The sequence below is a fragment of the Pristiophorus japonicus genome, chromosome 20, assembly GCF_044704955.1.
Source record: "Pristiophorus japonicus isolate sPriJap1 chromosome 20, sPriJap1.hap1, whole genome shotgun sequence".
Lineage (NCBI taxonomy): Eukaryota > Metazoa > Chordata > Chondrichthyes > Pristiophoridae > Pristiophorus > Pristiophorus japonicus.
In genome coordinates, this window is record NC_091996.1 from 66,618,069 (window position 1) to 66,637,129 (window position 19,061).

Here is a 19,061-nt window from a genome sequence, read left to right on the forward strand (position 1 = left end):
ATTGGAGGGATTCAAATATGGAATTGCGGGAAAGATGGGCACAGATTTGGGAGACGTTCAAGGACTTTGGAGAGGAAATGAGGGGTTGGAGATGGGGCGGTGGTTTGCAAGGACTGTTACATCATCACCATACTCCAACACTCCAACACAAGACTCCCAAAGCAAGTGCTCTACTCGGAACTCCGACATGGCAAGTGAGCCCAAGGTGGGCAGCGGAAATGTTTCAAGGACACCCTCAAAGCCTCCTTGATAAAATGCAACATCCTCACCGACACCTGGGAGTCCCTGGCCAAAGACTGCTCTAAGTGGAGGAAGTGCATCCGGGAGGGCGCTGAACACCTCGACTCTCGTCGCCGAGAGCATGCAGAAACCAAGCGCAGGTAGCGGAAGGAGCGTGCAGCAAACCTGTCCCACCCACCCTTTCCTTCATCGACTGTCTGTCCCATCTGTGACAGAGACTGTAATTCCCGTAGTGGACTGTTCAGTCACCTAAGGACTCATTTTTAGAGTAGAAGCAAGTCTTCTTCGATTTCGAGGGACTGCCTATGATGATGATGACTCCAACACAGTAATGTCACATTGGAGCATCAGACTATTACAGGGTAACTGCATCACTCTGGGTACCACTGTGGGATGGATTTGCCATAGCAACCAGCCGTGAAGGGGTGAGATTGGAGATTGGGAAGCCAGGACCAATCAGGACCAGGAGTTGCAAGTTTAGGGCCAATGATAACACAGGCATTTGCAACATCAGCACCAATCACACGGGAGCTGGATGCAGCATTGCAGCAACCTCGGGAGCCAGGGATAAAGAGAGCATCCATCCATCCTTCAACCAGCGAGCGGGGCACACAGGAGCCAGCGAGCGGGGCGCTCCAGCAGCGGCTGCTCCAGGACCGCTGCCCTCGGGGTCCGAGCCAGGGGGAGAGGGCGAGACGGAGCATCGCTGACAGACCGGGGCGGAGCAGCCGAGGCTCGGCGCGGGCACGGAGCGGAGACAGAGACGGCCCCAGGGCAGCGAGCTGAGCTCAGCAGCGGACCCGGGAGCCCGCACTGCCCCAGGATGGAGCGCTTCCTCTCGCTTCTCCTGACCATCGCCCTCCTCCCGGTGCAATCCAACACCGCGCCCAAGGTGGTGAACATCGGCGCGGTGCTGAGCACCAAGAAGACGGAGAATATCTTCAGGGAGGCGGTGGCCCAGGCTAACCGTAAACACGGCACCTTCAAAATCCAACTCAATGCCACAGCCGTCACCCACAAACCCAACGCCATCCAGATGGCCCTGGCAGTGTGCGAGGACCTCATCAGCAGCCAGGTAAACCTGTTCTGTCATGCTGTTAACTACTGGCACTGAGCACGAACCAGTACCATTAACTAGTACTGATCGTTAACCAGCGGCATTTGCTAATATTGACTACTAACAACAACAACTTGCATTTATATAGCGCCTGTAATGTAGTAAAGCCTCCTACGGTGCTTCACAGGAGTATAATGGAACAACATTTGACGCCGAGCCACATAAGGAGACATTAAGGCAGATGCTTGATCAAAGACGCAGGCTTTAAGGAGCATCTTAAAGGAGGAGCGAGAGGTAGAGAGCGGAGATGTCGAGGGAGGGAATTCCAGAGCTTGGGGCTTAGACAGCTTAAGGCACAGTGGTGGGCGAAGGGAGTGGGGATACATTTATTTCCACTTTCACAACATTGCCCAATTCCATCCCTACCTCAGCTACTCCACCACTGACACCCTTATCCTAGAGGCCAGAATTGGAGGAGTGCAGAGATCCTGCAGGGTGGTAGGGCTGGAGGAGGTTCAGAGACAGGCGAGGCCATGGAGGGATTTGAACATAAGGATAAGAATTTTAAAATCGAGGTGTTGCTGGACTGGAAGCCAATATAGGTCAGTGATGGGCGCGGTGGCTTGAAAATGAGGTTACAGCTGATATGTGGCATTACTGAAGTCAGTGTTCAGATTAGAGGGTTGCAGAGTGGTGAGAGTGTGATGCGGCTAGACCCTGGTAGGACATTGTTTGGGTAAAACACCATACAATAGAATCACCAGTCAGTCAGCACAGTGCAGGGGTCATTAAACCACATGTCTAATTCGCAATGCACAGAGTATAATACCTTCTCAGGGTTTATACCGTAAACCTACAGGAGGCACTCAGCCAGAGGACCAGGAATCTGCATATGTCTAAAAATTATGGGCCAGAATTTACAGTGGGTATAACAGCGTTCACCTTATTACCCTATTTGAAACTGACCGCAGCTTCAGGATGCAGCGCACACGCATCTAAAAGCGGAAATCCTGAAGTTGGGGTCAGTCATTCACTGCTCCGACACTGTCTGTGCTGTGACCCCTCCTCTCACATAGCTGGGTCTTTTCTGCGGTAATATCGCTGTTAAATACCCCATTAAAAGTTAGGTCTTGTTAGATTAGATGTAATTTGGGTTTTAACAGCATGCTGACCGCTAAACAAACATTATGTCCCTGAAAAACTCACTTTAATTTTGTGGAGTATCAAATTTTTCCATTATGATAAAAATTACAATTTTTAAGAAACTTAAAAACAATTATATTTTAAAAGTTTGTTCAGGATTATTTTAGGTTTTACCTTATTCCCGCGTGAGAATCCCAATCTATGTTTTGTTCGCTAACGTTTTTAAGTAGTCCAGCTAAAAACAGCTTCTCATTTCCTGCTTCCCTGTCTGTGAGAATTCTGCATTGCGATTGGCTGCTTAGACAGCTTGTTGCCATTACAGCAGATTGCAGTAGGGATTCCCCACTACAGAGCGCTGCAATCTCTTTCACGCCGAAAAAGAGATTTCTGTGGCCAGTTTTATTCGGGGCCAACGGCAAAAACCGTGGCTTTGCCGCTGACCGCAAATTCCAGGCCTATAATGTTTTATTTCTCTTCCTTGTGGCTGTCAGCTGTGGCTCAGTGGGTAGCACCCTCACCTCTAAGTTAGGCGGTGTGGGTTCAAGTCCCACTCTAGAGACTTGAGCACAACTTGACGGATGGAGTAAAAAAGCAGGGAGGTCCTGCTGCAACTGTATAGGGTATTGGTAAGGCTGCACCTGGAGTACTGTGTGCAGTTTTGGTCACCTTACTTAAGGAAGGATATACTGGCCTTGGAGGGGGTACAGAGACAATTCACTAGGCTGATTCTGGAGATGAGGGGGTTACCTTATGATGACAGATTGAGTAGACTGGGTCTTTACTCGTTGGAGTTCAGAAGGATGAGGGGTGATCTTATAGAAACATTTAAAATCATGAAAGGGATCGATAAGATAGAGGCAGAGAGGTTGTTTCCACTGGTCAGGGAGACTAGAACTAGGGGGCGCAGCCTCAAAGTACGCGGGAGCCAATTTAAAACCGAGTTGAGAAGAAATTTCTTCTCCCAGAGGGTTGTGAATCTGTGGAATTCTCTGCCCAAGGAAGCAGTTGAGGCTAGCTCATTGAATATATTCAAGTCACAGATAGATAGATTTTTAACCAATAAGGGAATTAAGGGTTACGGGAAGAGGGCGGGTAAGTGGAGCTGAGTCCACGGCCAGATCAGCCATGATCTTATTGAATGGCGGAGCAGGCTCGAGGGGCTAGATGGCCTACTCCTGTTCCTAATTCTTATGTTCTTATGTTCTTAAGCTGACACTCCAGTGCAGTACTGAGGGAGTGCTGCACTGTCAAAGATGCCATTTTCAGATGAGACGTTAAACCGAGGCCCCATCTGCTCTCTCTGTGGATGTAAAAGATAGCATGGCACTATTTCAAACAAGAGCAGGGGAGTTATCCCTGGTGTCCTCAATCAACATCACAAAAACAGATTATCTGGTCATTATCACACTGCTGTTTGTGGGAGCTTGTTGTGTGCAATTTGGTTGCCTCATTTCCTACACTACAGCAGTGACTACACTTCAAAATGTATTTTATTGGCTGTAACTTGCTTTGAGGCGCCTGGTGGTTGTGAAGGGTGCTAAATGAAGTCATTCTTTCTTTCCCACTTCTGTTACGTGGATATTTAGGGGATGTGTTGTGCATTTTTTGTAATTGTATCCCTTGCAAGGGTGTTATGGAGCAGCGTGGCAGGACTCTCCCCTCTGACTTTCCTTTCCCATGCTGGGTGACTCAGCAGCTACAGGCCGGCACCTCGCTGCTCAGTGCGGCTTAGATCAGGTACTGAGCGAATCAGATGCAGCCCTGGGTCCACCCACATTCTGTTGCACGGAGCACTGGTACTGAATGCAGTCAGACACTCATTGCCAAGTCCCTCTCTAACCACCAAACCCCAGCCCTCTGTGCTGTTGGATGTCAAAGAATTTGTGGCACAAAGGAGGATAGGGAAGTTCTCCCGGTGTCTCAGCCAACATTCCTCCCACAAACAACACCACCATAAGAGAGAGAGGGCCTGCATTTATATAGCACTTTTCACCATCTCAGGACATCCTAAAGCGCTTGACAGCCAATGAAGTAATATTAACATGCTGCGTCATCGCCCCAACTCTCTTCTCAATCTTCCTCGCTGCCATGCTCCACCTCACAGTCAACAAGCTCCCCGCTGGAGTAGAACTAAACTACAGAACCTGTTCAACCTTCGTCGTCTCCAGGCCAGGTCCAAGACCACCCCAACTTCTGTCGTCGAGCTACAGTACGTGGCTGACGCCTGCGTCTGTGCACTTACAGAGGCCGAACTCCAAGTCATAGTCAATGTATTCCCTGAGGTGTACGAAAGCATGGGCCTTACGCTAAACATCCGTAAGACAAAGGTCCTCCACCATCCTGTCCCGGCCGCACAGCACTGCCCCCCAGTCATCAAGATCCATGGTGCGACCTTGGACAACGTGGACCATTTCCCATACCTCGGGAGCCTCTTATCAACAAGAGCAGACATTGACGACGAGATTCAACAGTGCCTCCAGTGTGCCAGTGCAGCCTTCAGCCGCCTGAGGAAAAGAGTGTTTGAAGACCAGGCCCTCAAATCTGCCACCAAACTCAAGGTCTACAGGGCTGTAGTAATACCCGTCCTCCTGTATGGCTCAGAGACATGGTCCATGTACAGTAAACACATCAAGTCGCTGGAGAAATAACACCAACGATGTCTCCGCAAGATCATGCAAATCCCCTGGAAGGACACTTGTTCCAACGTTAGCGTCCTCGACCAGGCCAACAACCCCAGCATTGAAACAGTGACCACACTTAATCAGCTCTGCTGGACATGCCACATTGTTCACATGCCAGACTCCCAAAGCAAGCGCTCTACTCAGAATTCCTTCAAGACAAAGGAGCAAAGGTGGGCAGAGGAAATGTTCCAAGGACACCCTCAAAGCCTCTCTGATAAAGTGCAACATCCCCACTGACACCTGGGAGTCCCTGGCCAAAGACCGCCCCAAGTGGAAAAAGTGCATCCGGGAGGGCACTGAGCACCTCGAGTCTCATCGCCGAGAGCATGCAGAAATCAAGTGCAGGCAGCGGAGAGAGCATGCGGCAAATCAGTCCCACCCACCCTTTCCCTCAATGACTATCTGTCTCACCTGTGACAGGGACTGTGGTTCTCGTATTGGACTGTTCAGCCACCTAAGGACTCATTTTTAGAGTGGAAGCAAGTTTTCCTCGATTCCGAGGGACTGCCTATGATGATGGGTGATGATGATGATTGAAATGTAGTCATTGTTGTAATGTAGGAAACATGGCGGCCAATTTGCACACAGCAAGATCCCACAAACTGCAATGAGATAATGACCAGTTAATCTGTTTTAGTGATGGTGTTTGAGGGATAAATATTGGCCAGGACACTGGGGAGAATTCCCTTGCTCTTCTTTAAAAATAGTGCCATGGGATCGTTTACATCCACCTGAGAAAGCAGATGGGGCCTCAGTTTATCGTCTCATCCAAAAAACGGCACCTCTGACACTGCATTGGAATGTCAGCCTAGATTTTGTGCTCGATCTCTGGAATTCTCTGACTCAGAGGTTAGGGTGCTACCCAATACTGTCACGGGTAACAGAGAGAGAGAGAGAGAGATAAATTACATTTCTATAGCGCCGTTGATAACCTCAGAATGTCCTAAACACTTTACAGCCAATGAAGTACTTTTGAAGTGCAGTCACTGTCGTAATGTTAGAAACATTGAATAATCTCACTGCTGCTTGTTGAATGTTTCTGGTGCGTTTGCCTACATAACAGTCACTGCGTTTCACCTTTGAAACATTTTTAGGCGCATTTATAAATGCAAGGTGTTTACTTGGTTTCTTTGTTAATACATGTAGTTTAATTTGTGCTTGTGGTACTGCGTTCTGTGGCAGCAGAGAGGGGAAAGGAGTCTTGTTTACCTCCGGGACATGGTCAGGCCTGGCTATAAATAACCGTGGTGCTGCAATATCACTCTGAGAGATGGCAGGAGGCAGTTAGTCTCAGTATGTCAGGACAGCTTCTACACCTGCTTCACATAGATGGCCAAGGGCAGTGTGTGCCCTTCCTGGAGACAAACTATGCTTCCAATTGGACACAGGGACACAAGCTGTCATTAATCTGAGCGCGTATTGAATTAACACTGCAGAGTCATCATCATAGGCAGTCCCTCGAAACGAGGATGACTTGCTTCCACGCCGAAAGGGGATGAGTTCACAGGTGTTTCAATGCAGGACTTAATATTCTGGATCCTGAGCTACATCCTGAAGGGTGGAAGATACCTGTGTGTGGATTTTTTTTAATGTGAGGTGGCCGTTGCACACCAGCCACCACACGGGCTTGACAGAGCTAGTTCTTGGTCCAGTGGCAAGGGTTAACCAAGACGACTGGAGACCAGTTCTGCTGCGCAGACATAGTGCGCACACATATCGCAGTGTGGGCTGGCCCGTGCTGCCCCTGGGCCCTCGCCTCTTCTGGGCCCCGAACTCATGCCTCTCCTAGGCCCCGATCTCATCCCTCTACGAACACTTGCCGCTCCTTCGCTCCGACCTCGCCGCTCCTGCTGTACCTGCCCACACTGCAATCAGCCATCGCCCTCCTGCAGCAGCACGCGCTGCTCCCTGCAGTGGCATGCTGCCGCATGCTGCTCCCTCTATTGGCCTTGGCCTGCTGACGGTCCTGCAGGCCGGGACTGCGCCGGAAACACTGCAGAGTGATCCTCTATTAACCCCCATGTCCCACGTTTTACAGCAGTCCCTTCCAGCTTGGTCTGTATCTGACGCCCCTGCTTCGCAGCTTATAGCAGACCTGCCTAGCTCAGTTCCATTGCGTATTTACATGTGATGTTATTTCCGGATTTTCCCACAGACACTCAGATCTGCTCATGTTCTAGGGAATATTCATTGAGTAAATACCCTTCCGGAGTCTGACACACTGATGAGCCTGATCCAATTATATATTATCACATATTACACACACACACACACACACACACACACAGACTGAATATAATTATTTGCTACCCTCTACAAGCACTGACACATGTACATGCATTCTTATGCACCAACACGTGTACATAGACACAGATACAATAGTGAATGTGCACACATACGTGCAGCTGCAGGATGTGTTGTCTGGTCCTTTATTACCAGCAAGGGTTAAATCCTTTAATGGTTATTGCTACACCTTCTCTGTGTAGTCAAAACGATGTCATTTACTGACTGATGAACTCCGATAAAACAAATACTGTGAAATCTGAAATAAAAATAGGAAATGCTGGAAATACCCAAGCAATCCGGCCAGCAGCTGAGGGAGAAACGGCTGGATAAGATTACGCTCGGACCATTCAGATTTTGACTGATCAGCGGAGCAAATCCAGCTGTTTCTGTGATTAGTTGCGATGCGCAGTTCACTTCTTGAACTTGCGCCCAATGGGGCTCTGATTGGAATAACCACCCTATATTAAACACTGCTTTAAGCAAATCATAACACATAACGTTTTACTGCAATCTTTTGAAACATCTGAAATCTGAGCCATATTATCAGGGTATAACTTAGTGCTGCTGATGCAGTGCAGACCTCCTCATCCAGACTTACTGATCTACAGGAACACAGACACAAACACAAGGAAAGTCAAGACCAAGAAAAGGCCATTTCGGCATCCTTCTGCTACCCTACCTCTCCCATTATAACCCATCCCTCTGGTACCCTAACTCTCCCATCACAATCCATCCCTCTGGTACCCTAACTCTCCCATCACAACCCACCTCACTGATACCCTAACTCTCCCATTATAACCCATCCCCCTGGTACCCTAACTCTCTCATCCCAACCTATCCCTCTGGTACCCTAACTCTCCCATCCCAACCCATCTCTCTGGTACCCTAACTCTCCCATCACAACCCACCTCACTTATACCCTAACTCTCCCATTATAACCGATCCCTCTGGTACTCTTAACGCACTCACTGGAACTCTTCCCTCTTGTATCGTACATCTTTCCATATTTGCATCAGTTATGATCTTGAAGATCTCTAATGTCTGACTCCAGGACTTTACCTGGAAGATTATTCAAAACATTTCTTATTCTTCGAGTAAATATCTGTTTTAAATCTATTTAATATATTGCCTCCTGACTCTACATTTCCTGCCTTAATTTTCTGCAATATTCTTGGTGACTTTATCCATTCTCTTTAATATTCATGGATCCCTGAACCATTCCATTTACATAGAAATACATAGAAGTTAGAAGAAGTTTCCCGAATAGAGGTTGTTGCCCTTTTTACACCCAAGTGGGTTTGCTGCTTCCATCAGACCAAACCTTATCTGACCCAATGACTCCTTCTTAACAACAGTCCATGTTCGCACTTACCCTCCTCGCCAGCAAACAGTCTGACTCATATTTACCCTGTTGCCATATCCCTTCATCCACCTGTACAATCTAATCTTCGATGTTGACGCAGTTTCTGCCTCAACCATTGACCCAGGCAGTGAATTCCACAGATTCACGACTCTGTGAAGTTTCTCCTGCCCTCTGTTCCAAATCTCTTTCATTTAATCTTGTAGCTCTGGCCCCTCGTTCCTAACCCCTTGGCTATTGGGCACAGTTTGCTTCTACCTGTTCCAACCTTTCAGAATTTTAAACACTTCCATCATATTGCCCTGTATTCTGCGCTGTTCTAAAGAAAAAAGACCCAGGAGTAGAAATTGCCCCCCTGCCCGAAATGGGGTGTCCGCATTTCGTTTGAATGGTTTGTACCGCAGCTGTGGTTCAGGTTGCCTCATGAGCGACATTCCGCTCTTTGTTGTTTTTTTACTTGGATCTGAAATGCGCTCTTAATGGGGGCGGTGGTAACACTTGAGGGGCGGATTCGTGGCGGTGGCAACACCTGAGGGGTGGAGGTTGGGGTTGGTGTGCAGTGGCCGCCGCGATGATGTCATCACGCGCTGCCTCACCACGGCTCACCCCTTCACAAAGGGGAGAGCCTCCACGATTTTAAAACTTCGGCCCACTGAGGGAGTGCTAGGCTGCCTATTGGCGACCTGGCCGAACACGGGGGCATATTTGTCTGGGCGACGTGGCAATCGGCCAACAAAAAAAAAACATGGCGGTAGCGACAGTGCGCCCTCCTCTTTAAGGGAAGCCGCACTGCCGCTGCAGAAGGCCACAGTCTCACTGGACCACAGGGAAAAAACAGGTTTTGGCACCGCCAAGCGGGCCGAAGATTTTCAGAGGGGAATGTCGCCATCCGGGGGGGGGGCGCGTAGAACAGCGGTGTGCACAGTGATGACGCTCTTACCACGGATCAGCAGCAGCAGAGTGGTGGGGTGGGGGTGGGGGGGGGAATCAGGGCACTGCCGGGAAACCTCGGGAGGGCAATTGGGCTAGCAGCGGCCATTCCACGAAAAGTCACCGGCCACTCCACTCCACAGCATAGCCGCCGATTTGCGGTGGTAACAGGTCTTAAGGAGAGGGGCAATTTTGGCCCCCCAATGTTTTGAGTCTTTCTTTATATTTATATTTCCTCAAACCAAGCAGCCTTCTTGCCTCTACCTCTGAGACAACCCTGCAGTGCTGACAAAGTGTTCTTTAGGGCTAGAGGGCCAGGCGGAGGCAATTGCAACCCTGTGTCCTCGAAACAGCAGTGGAGGGAACTGCTGGTCAGGAAGACTTCTCGCCCTAGTGGGAATTTGATTGTTCGCTGCACATTGGGTGTGTTCCTGGGAGCACTGATTCAGGGGTGGGTGGGTTTACATGTTGAGAGGTGGTCCTAAGATTTACCGCAATGGTGTCTCTAGGATAGTTGATTTGGAGGAGTGCTGGTTCATGTGTTGATCTTTCACTGTACAGTGGGTCACTGGGACAGCTGATGAAAGGATTGCTGGTTCAAATACTGAGGGCTGATCTCTCACTGTATGTCAGAGGTGTGTCAGCGAGTGTTGCAGGATAATGTGCCAGGCTCCTCTTTCCTCTCTGACTCTATGCATTGCTCATTGTGAGCTACTCCCAGCTGACAGTATTAATGACCAAATGGGGCTCTGAGTGGAATAACCACCCTAGATTAAACACTGTTTTTAGCAAATCATATTACAAAGCGTTTTACTACAATCTTCTAAAACGTCTGAAATCTGAGCTATATTATCAGGGTATAACTTAGTTAGTGCTGCTGATACAGTGCAGAGTTCTCCATCCAGACTTACTGATCTACAGGAACACAGATACAAACACAAGGAAAGTCAAGGCCATTTCAGCTCATTGGAAATCATCCCTCTGGTACCCTAACTCTCCCATCATAACCCATCCCTCTGGTACCCTAACTCTCCCATCACAACCCATCCCCTGGTACCCTAACTCTCCCATCACAACCCATCCCTCTGGTACCCTAACTCTCCCATCACAACCCATTCCTCTGGTACCCTAACTCTCCCATCACAACCCATCCCTCTGGTACCCTAACTCTCCCATCACAACCCATCCCCCTGGTACCCTAACTCTCCCATCACAACCCATCCTTCTGGTACACCAACTCTCCCATTACAACCCATCCCTCTGGTACCCTCGTGAATTCCACAGATTCACAAATCTCTGTGTGAAGTTTCTTCTGCTCTCTGTTCTAAATATCTTACTTTTAATCTTGTATCTCTGGCCCCTTGTTCTTAACCCCTCAACTACTGGACACAGTCTGCTTCTATAAGAACACAAGAAATAGGAGCAGGAGTAGGCCATTTGGCCCTTTGATCCTGCTCCGCCATTTAAATTCTAAAGGGGCAAAGTGTGTTAAAAAGACAAGCCTGAAGGCTCTGTGCCTCAATGTGAGGAGTATTCGTAATAAGGTGGAAGAATTAACTGCGCAGGCAGCAAGTAACGAATATGATATAATTGGCATCATGGAGACATGGCTCCAGGGTGACCAAGGCTGGGAACTCAACATCCATGGGTATTCAACATTCAGGAAGGATAGACAGAAAGGAAAAGGAGGTGGGATGGCATTGCTGGTTAAAGGGGAAATTAGCGCAATGGTAAGGAAGGACATTAGCTTGGATGATGTGGAACCTGTATGGGTGGAGCTACAGAATACCAAAGGGCAGAATGTACAAGGAAACCCAGGTCCCTCTGAATGCAAACATTTCCCAGTCTCTCGCCATTCAAAATATATTCTGCTTTTTTGTTTTTCCTACCAAAGTGGATAACTTCACACTTCTCCACATTGTATTCCATTTGCCATGTTCTTGCCCACTCAGTCAACCTGTCCATATCTCTCTGCAGCCACTTTGCGTCCTCCTCACAGCTTACTTTCCCACCTAACTTTGTATCATCAGCAAACTTGGATACATTACACTCAGTCCCTTGATCTAAGTAATTAATATCGATTGTAAATAGCTGAGGCTCAAGCACTGATCCTTGCAGTACTCCGCTAGTTACAGCCTGCCTACCCGAAAAAGTCCCGTTTATTCCTACTCTCTGTCTTCTGTCCATTAACCAATCCTCAATCCATGTCAATATATTACCCCCAATCCCATGAGTCCTAATTTTGTGTAATAACCTCTTGTGTGACATCTTATCGAATGCTTTTTGAAAATCCAAATACGCCACTGGTTGCCCCTGGTTAACCCTTGCCACTGGATCAAGACCTAGCTCTGTCAAGCCTGTGTGGTGGCTGATGTGCAATGGTCACCACACGTTAAAAAATCTACACACAGGCATCTTCCACCTTTCAATTGGAATTCAGGACTGGAATATCGGGTCATCCTCTTCGAGGGACTGCCTATGATGATGATCCATCCTACTAGTTACATCTCCAAAAACTAACATGTTGACCCTGTCTAATCATATTACATCCCTAATAATAGATTCTAGCACTTTGCCTACTACTGATGTCAGGCTAACTGGCCTATAGTTCCCCATTTTTTTCTCTTCTTCCTTTCATAAATAGCGGGGTTACCAATCCTTTGGGACTGTTCTAGAATCTAGGGCACTCTGGAAGATTAATATCAGTGCATCCACTATCTCTGCAGCTACCTCTTTTAAAACCCGAGGATGCAGGTCGTCAGGTCGCCATTTAGTCCCATTACTTTCTCCAGTACTGTGGGGTCAAAATTCAGTATCGCTGTTTTTGAGGTGGTGTCACCCCCAGGCTCAAACAGCCAAATTCAGTTTTTACAGCCAAAGATGAGAGAGCAGCACTAAAAAGTGGCGTTGCACACTCATCGTCGGGCAGGAGCTCAGGAGGCCGATTGAATTTCCCAACGGGAGGCTGCCGCCATGCTAGGAAAAAAATGGGAAGAAAAAAAACTAAAACTTCTTTGATCCACACACACTTCTCAACTCTTAAAACTAATGAAACACGCAGAAATAAACAAAGAGAAAAACTTACTTCCTTTCTGGGCGATTCTGCCCGAGAACCGCTCTTTTTTCAGGCTGTACGGCCGGTACGGCAGCCCGACAAAGCAAATATCGTGACAGAGGTTGAAAGAGATGTTGCACGCTGGATGGCGTCACCACACAGGCGTCTCTGCCAAAGAGCCGACTCAATTTCAGCCAGGGCGTGGACGCCGCTTAACAACGACGGTAGGCCTGTGCTGCCCGTTCGCCGCCCACCGTCGGTAGTAACGGGCGTGTCCACAACCGAATTTCGACCCCTATGTCTTTACTTATACTGATTTCAATAAGTTCCTCATTCTCTCTAGATCCTTGGTGCCCCATTATTTTCAGTGTTTTTGTGTCTTCTACAGTTGCAAATTATTTGTTTGATGTCTCTGCCATTTCCTTATTGCCCATTATAATTTGGACGCAGTCAATTGTACTGTAAAAATGGCCGCTCTTTGTCTCTGATTGGTCCCCTTGGAGGATAAGCCACACCCTGAAGTTTCTCTGGAATGTGTAACTGTAACCGCCCAGCCCAAGTTCTCACTGACTTCGCAAATTGCAATTCGATCCACTTTGACTTCCAGAAGCCACAGAGGATAGACCTCCACAGCAGCCACCAAGAGCCAGCGCAAGTGCTGCCTCCCCCAGCCGAAGTCCCTTGCCCCCCAGTGTAAGTGCAAGACCCCCCTCCCTTCCCCCGCCCCACCCCCCATAGATGGGGCATTGTGTGCAGATTGTTAACAGGTTTATTGGGTGTGAAGTGAATAGTGGCAGTGTCATGACTTCTGGATTGGAATAACCAGTCTCCCATCCGATCCCCCACTATGTTTCTCCCTTCCCTCTTCCCCGTGTCTCTCTCTCTTTTCCCCCCCCCCCCACCACAAGTCCTCTTTCTTTCTCTCCACCCCTCCCCCCACCACCCCCAAGCGCTCTCTCTCCCCCAGGCTCTCTCTCTTCTTCCCCCCCCCCCGCCCTTCCCAAGCTCGCTCTCTCTTCCCACCAAAGCTCTCTCTCCCTCCCTCAAGCTCTCTCTCCCTCCCCCAAGCTCTCTTTCCCCCCCCACCCCCCAAGCTCTCTCTTCCCCCCCCACCCCCCAAGCTCTCTCTTCCCCCAGGCTCTCTCTCTCTCAACCCCTCCTACCCCTGCAAGCTCTCTCTCTTCCCCCCACCCCCCAACCTCTCTCTCTCTCTCTCTCTCTCCTCAAAGGCTCTCGCTCTCTTGATCCCCCCGCCCCCAAGCTCTCTCTCTCCCCCTCCCCAGCTCTCTTTCTCTCGCGCCCCCCCCCCAAGCTCTCTCTCCCCCACAAGATCTCTCTCTTCCCCCCCCAAGCTCTCTCTCCCGCCCGCAAGCTCTCTCTCCCCCTCCCCCGCCAAGTTCTCGCTCTCTCCCCCCAGACTCTCTCTCTCTGCCCCCCCAAGCTCTCTCCCCACATCCCCCAGCTCTCTCTCCACACCCCCAAGCTCTCTCTCTATCCCCCGCAAGCTCTCTCTCCGCGCCCCCTAAGACTCTCTCTCACCCCCCCCCGAGCTTTCTCTCGCCCCACCCAAACTCTCTCTCTCCCCCCGCCAAGCTCTCTCTCCCCCCCCCCAAGCTCTCTCTCCACAGCCCCCCCCCCAAGCTCTCTCTCCACCCTCCCAAGCTCTCTCTCCCTGCCCTTCCGCCAAGCTCTCTCTCGCTCCCCTAGACTCTCTCTCTCCCCGCCTCAGCTCTCTCTCTTTCTGCCTCAGACTTTCTCTTTCCCCCCCCCCAGGCTCTCTGTCCACCCCTCCAAGCTCTCTCTCTCCCCCACCCAAACTCTTTCTCCCTTCTGCAAGCTCTCTCTCTCTCCCCCCTCTGCAAGCACTCTATCCACCCCACCCCAAGCTCTCTCTCTGCCCCCCCAAGCTCTCTCTCTCCCCCCCAGACACACTCTCTCCCCCCCACAGCTCTCTCTCTCCCCCATCCCACCCGCCAAGCTCTCTCTCTCTCTCCCCTAGACTCTCTCTCCGCCCCAGACTTTCTTTTCCCCCCCCCGCCCCCGCCGCCTAAGCTCTCCCTCTCCTCGCTCCCCCCAGACTCTCTCTCTTTCCTCCCCCCTCCCCCAACCCCAAGCTCTCTCTCTCCTCCAGACTCCTGGCCACGGCTTGCTGCTCAGCTCTCTCTCACCATCCGCTGGCAGCTTCTGTCCGCCCCACCCCCCCCACCCCCACTCCAGGATCTCGCGCTCTCTCTCCCCCGGTTGTTCTCTCCCCATGCTGAACATGGTCGGACTGATTGTAGGGTCCTACTTCCGGTTCGGGGCGGCACTGCCGGTTCCGGCACTTCCGGTTCAGGCGGGAGGATCGGGGACGGGGACACCACAGCAAAAGCACAGTACAAATAGTCACTTCATTATCATTTCTTCTGCCTCTGATGTTTACTATCACTAATCTCTTCCTATTTATATACATATAGAATCATTTACATTCTGTCTTTATGTCTCTTGCTAATTAACTCACATTCTTTTTTCTCTTTCCTTATCAATTTATCAATAAACTTGAAGTCATCCAAAACTCAGCAGCCCGTGTACTATTCTGCACCAAGTCAAGATCACCCATCACCCTGTGCTTTCTGACCGGCATTGGCTCCCAGTTAAACAGCACCTCGATTTCAAAATTCTCATCCTTGTTTACAAATCACTCCATGGACTTGCCCCTCCCTATCTCTGTAATCTTTTTCAGCCTCACAATCCCACAAGATGTCTGCACTCCTCATAATCTGGCCGCTTGAACATCCCTCATTATAACTGCTCAACCATCGGTGGCCGTGCCTTCAGCTGCCTGGGCCCTAAGCTCTGGAACGCTCTTCCTAAACCTCTCCGCCTCTCTACCTCTCATTCCTCCTTTAAGATGCTCGTTAAAACCTACCTCTGTAAACAAGCTTTTGATCATCTGCCTTAATTTCTGCTGTTGCTTGGTGTCAAATTTATCTGTTTGTCTGTAACACTGTTGTGAAGTGCCGTGGGACGTTTTACTACGTTAAAGGTGCTATATAAATAAAAGTTATGATTGTTATTAATAATTTCTTGATCCTCCTTTGCTGAATTCTAAACTCCTCCCAATTCTCAGGCTTACTACGCTTTTTGGCAACATTATAAACCTGTTCCTTTGATCTAATACTATCTGTAACTTCTCTTGTTAGCCACGGTTGGACCACTTTTCCCATGGGATTTTTGTGCCTTAAAGGAATGTATATTTGTTGTAAATTATGTATTAATTCTTTAAATGTTATCCATTGCTTGTCTACCATCATACCTTTTTAATGTAGTTTCCCAATCTACCTTAGTCAACTCGCCCCTTATACCTACGTAGTTTGCTTTGTTTAGATTTAAGACTGTAGTTTTGGACTTAACTAAATCACTTTCAAACTCAATATAAAATTCTATCATATTATGGTCTATCTGTTCCAACCTTTCAGAATTTTAAACACTTCCATCATTTTGCCCTTTAACCTGCGCTGAGCAAAAGAAAAAAGACCCAATGTTTTAAGTCTTTCTTTGTATTTATATTTCCTCATACCAGGCAGCCTTCTTGCCCCTACCTCCTGAGACAACCCTGCAGTGCTGATAAAGTGTTCTTTAGGGTCAGAGGGTCAGACGGAGGCAATTGCAACCCTGTGTCCTCGAAACAGCAATGGAGGGAACTGCTGGTCAGGAAGACTCCTCGCCCTAGTGGGAATTTGATTGTTCGCTGCACATTGGGTGTGTTCCTGGGAGCGCTGATTCAGGGATGGGTGGGTTTACATGTTGAGAGGTGGTCCTTAGATTGACTGCAATGGTGTCTCTAGGACAGTTGATTTGGAGGAGTGCTGGTTCATGTGTTGATCTTTCACTGTACAGTGGGTCACTGGGATAGCTGATGAAAGGATTGCTGGTTCAAATACAGAGGGCTGATCTCTCACTGTATGTCAGAGGTATCTCTGTGAGTGTTGCAGGATGATGGGCCAGGCTCCTCTTTTCTCCAAGTAATATAATTCCCAATTGTACTTTGTAAACAGCTGCTCGAATACGGCTGATTCCTGTGGGACACCAGTATCCACTTCTAAACACTCAGATAATCTGCCCTTAACTCCTACTCTCTGTTTTCTCCTCTCGAACCATTTTTTAATATAATTTGCTGTACTTCTCCTAATTCCATAACCTTTAATCTTTTCTGGTAATCTACCATGTGGTAAATCATCAAAGTTTTTCCGTAAGTCCATGTACACTGTCATATATGTATGCTTAGGGTTACTAGCCACCAGGGGGCGCCACTGTCGGAGGCCATTGGGCTGTATGCACGTGTGCGGTGGGCCAGGTGTACAAAGCAAGCCACCATGTAATGTGGGCACTTTGGGCCCGAATAAAGTTGAGCCAGGTTTGCACCTGACTGTGTTTACAGTATTCAGTCTATCGAGTTATTACATACATAACATTTGGCGACGAGTTAACTCAAGAACCTTCGCATGCAAAATGAGCACCATTGGAATTCTGGAGAGATTTGTGGAGGGAGAGGACTGGTCGGATTTTATCGATCAACTGGACCAGTACTTCATGGCCAACAAAATGGAGGAAGCTACTGACTCAGTTAGGCGCAGGGCGGTTTTCCTCACTGTTTGCGGTCCGAAAATCTATGGCCTCATAAAGACTCTCCTCTCGCCTGCACGTCCAATGGACAAGGTCTATGAGGAATTGTGTGCTCTGGTACGTGACCATCTCAAACCAAAAGAAGGCGTCATCATCTCACGCTATCGATTCTACACACATGTTCGTTCTGGGGGCCAGGATGTGTCGGAATTCGTCGCCGACCTAAGACATCTTGCTGGGCCATATAAGTTCAAAGATGCGTTGGGAGACATGCTGCGAGATTTCTTCATAATAGGTATCAACCATAAGGTGATCCTCCAGAAGTTATTGGCTGCGGAGACGCTGGATTTGAGCAATCCCATTGCGATTGCCCAGGCATGCATGACCAACAGATGATAATTTAAGGCAGATATCAAAGAGTCGGAGCTCCACGGCAAGTACTGTAAACAAGATTGTGTCTTCGTATGGCAGAGCTGCTTATGGCAGGGCCTATTCGACTGCGTATGCGAAACCTGTAGCTGCTCAAAGTTCACCAATGGGTACGAATCCGAATTCACCCTGTTGGCATTGTGGGGGCAATCATCGGCATCATCAGTGTTGTTTTAAACAGTACATCTGTAAAGGCTGTTCGAAAGTGGGGCATCTTCAGCAAATGTGTCCACAACTGAGCAAGCGTGCTGCGACTCACCACTTGATGATGACGACCAGTCCAGCGTGGACCTGGATATGCAACCCGAGATATCCGAGGAGGAAGTGTATGGACTGTAATCGTTCCTGACAAAGAGCCAACCGATAATGGTTAATGTGAAACTAAATGGCGTGCGTGTATTGATGGAATTGGACACGGGTGCGAGTCCGTCGATAATGAGCCAAAGGACATTTGACAAATTGTGGGACACTTAGCTGAGTCCAGTCAATGCCAAGTTGCGTACTTACACCAAAGAACTCAAACCTGTGATTGGCAATGCAGTAGTCAAGGTGTCATATGATGGTGTGGTTCATGATCTACCGTTATGGTCCAACGCTCTCAGCAGGAATTGGCTCTCAAAAATCAAATGAAATTGGAACGATATCAAAGCGTTGTCATCGGTGGATGACTCTTCGTGTGCTCAAGTGCTGAACAAGTTTCCCTCGCTGTTTGAACCGGGCATCGGCAATTTCATGGGAGCCAAGGTGCAGATTCACCTGGACTCGGGTGCAAGACCCGTCCATCACAAAGCTCGGGCTGTTTCGTACATGATGAGGGAGAAGGTCGAAATTGAGTTGGACAGACTCCAACGCGAAGGGGTCATATCACCGGTCGAATTTAACGAACGGGCCAGTCCCATTGTTCCTGTGTTAAAGAGTGATGGCACTGTCAGGATTTGTGGAGACTACAAGGTTACGATCAACCAATTTTCGAAATAGGATCAGTACCCGTTACCGAAGGCTGATGACCTGTTTGCAGTGGGAAGTCGTTCACTAAACTGGATCTGACATTGGCCTATATGACACAGGAGCTCGTCGACACGTCGAAGAAACTTACGTGCATCAACACTCATAAAGGACTGTTTATCTACAACAGGTGTCCTTTTGGAATTCGCTCGGCTGCAGCCATATTTCAGAGGAACATGGAGAGTCTACTAAAGTCCATCCGTAGAACGGTCGTGTTCCAAGATGCCATTCTGGTCACAGGTCGTGACACTGCCGAACACCTGAACAATC

General features: G+C 48.9%; 1 protein-coding gene across 1 annotated transcript in view; it reads left to right on the forward strand.

Annotated features, from left to right (window-relative positions):
* Nucleotides 1-1,063: 1,063 nt before the first annotated feature.
* The window catches only part of LOC139232955 (glutamate receptor ionotropic, NMDA 1), a 395,631-nt gene continuing 377,633 nt past the window's right edge, over nt 1,064-19,061 (forward strand). Inside the window, exon 1 of the mRNA XM_070863452.1 lies at nt 1,064-1,315. Within this exon, the coding sequence (XP_070719553.1) occupies nt 1,064-1,315 (252 nt within the window). The remainder of the gene's footprint in view (nt 1,316-19,061) is intronic.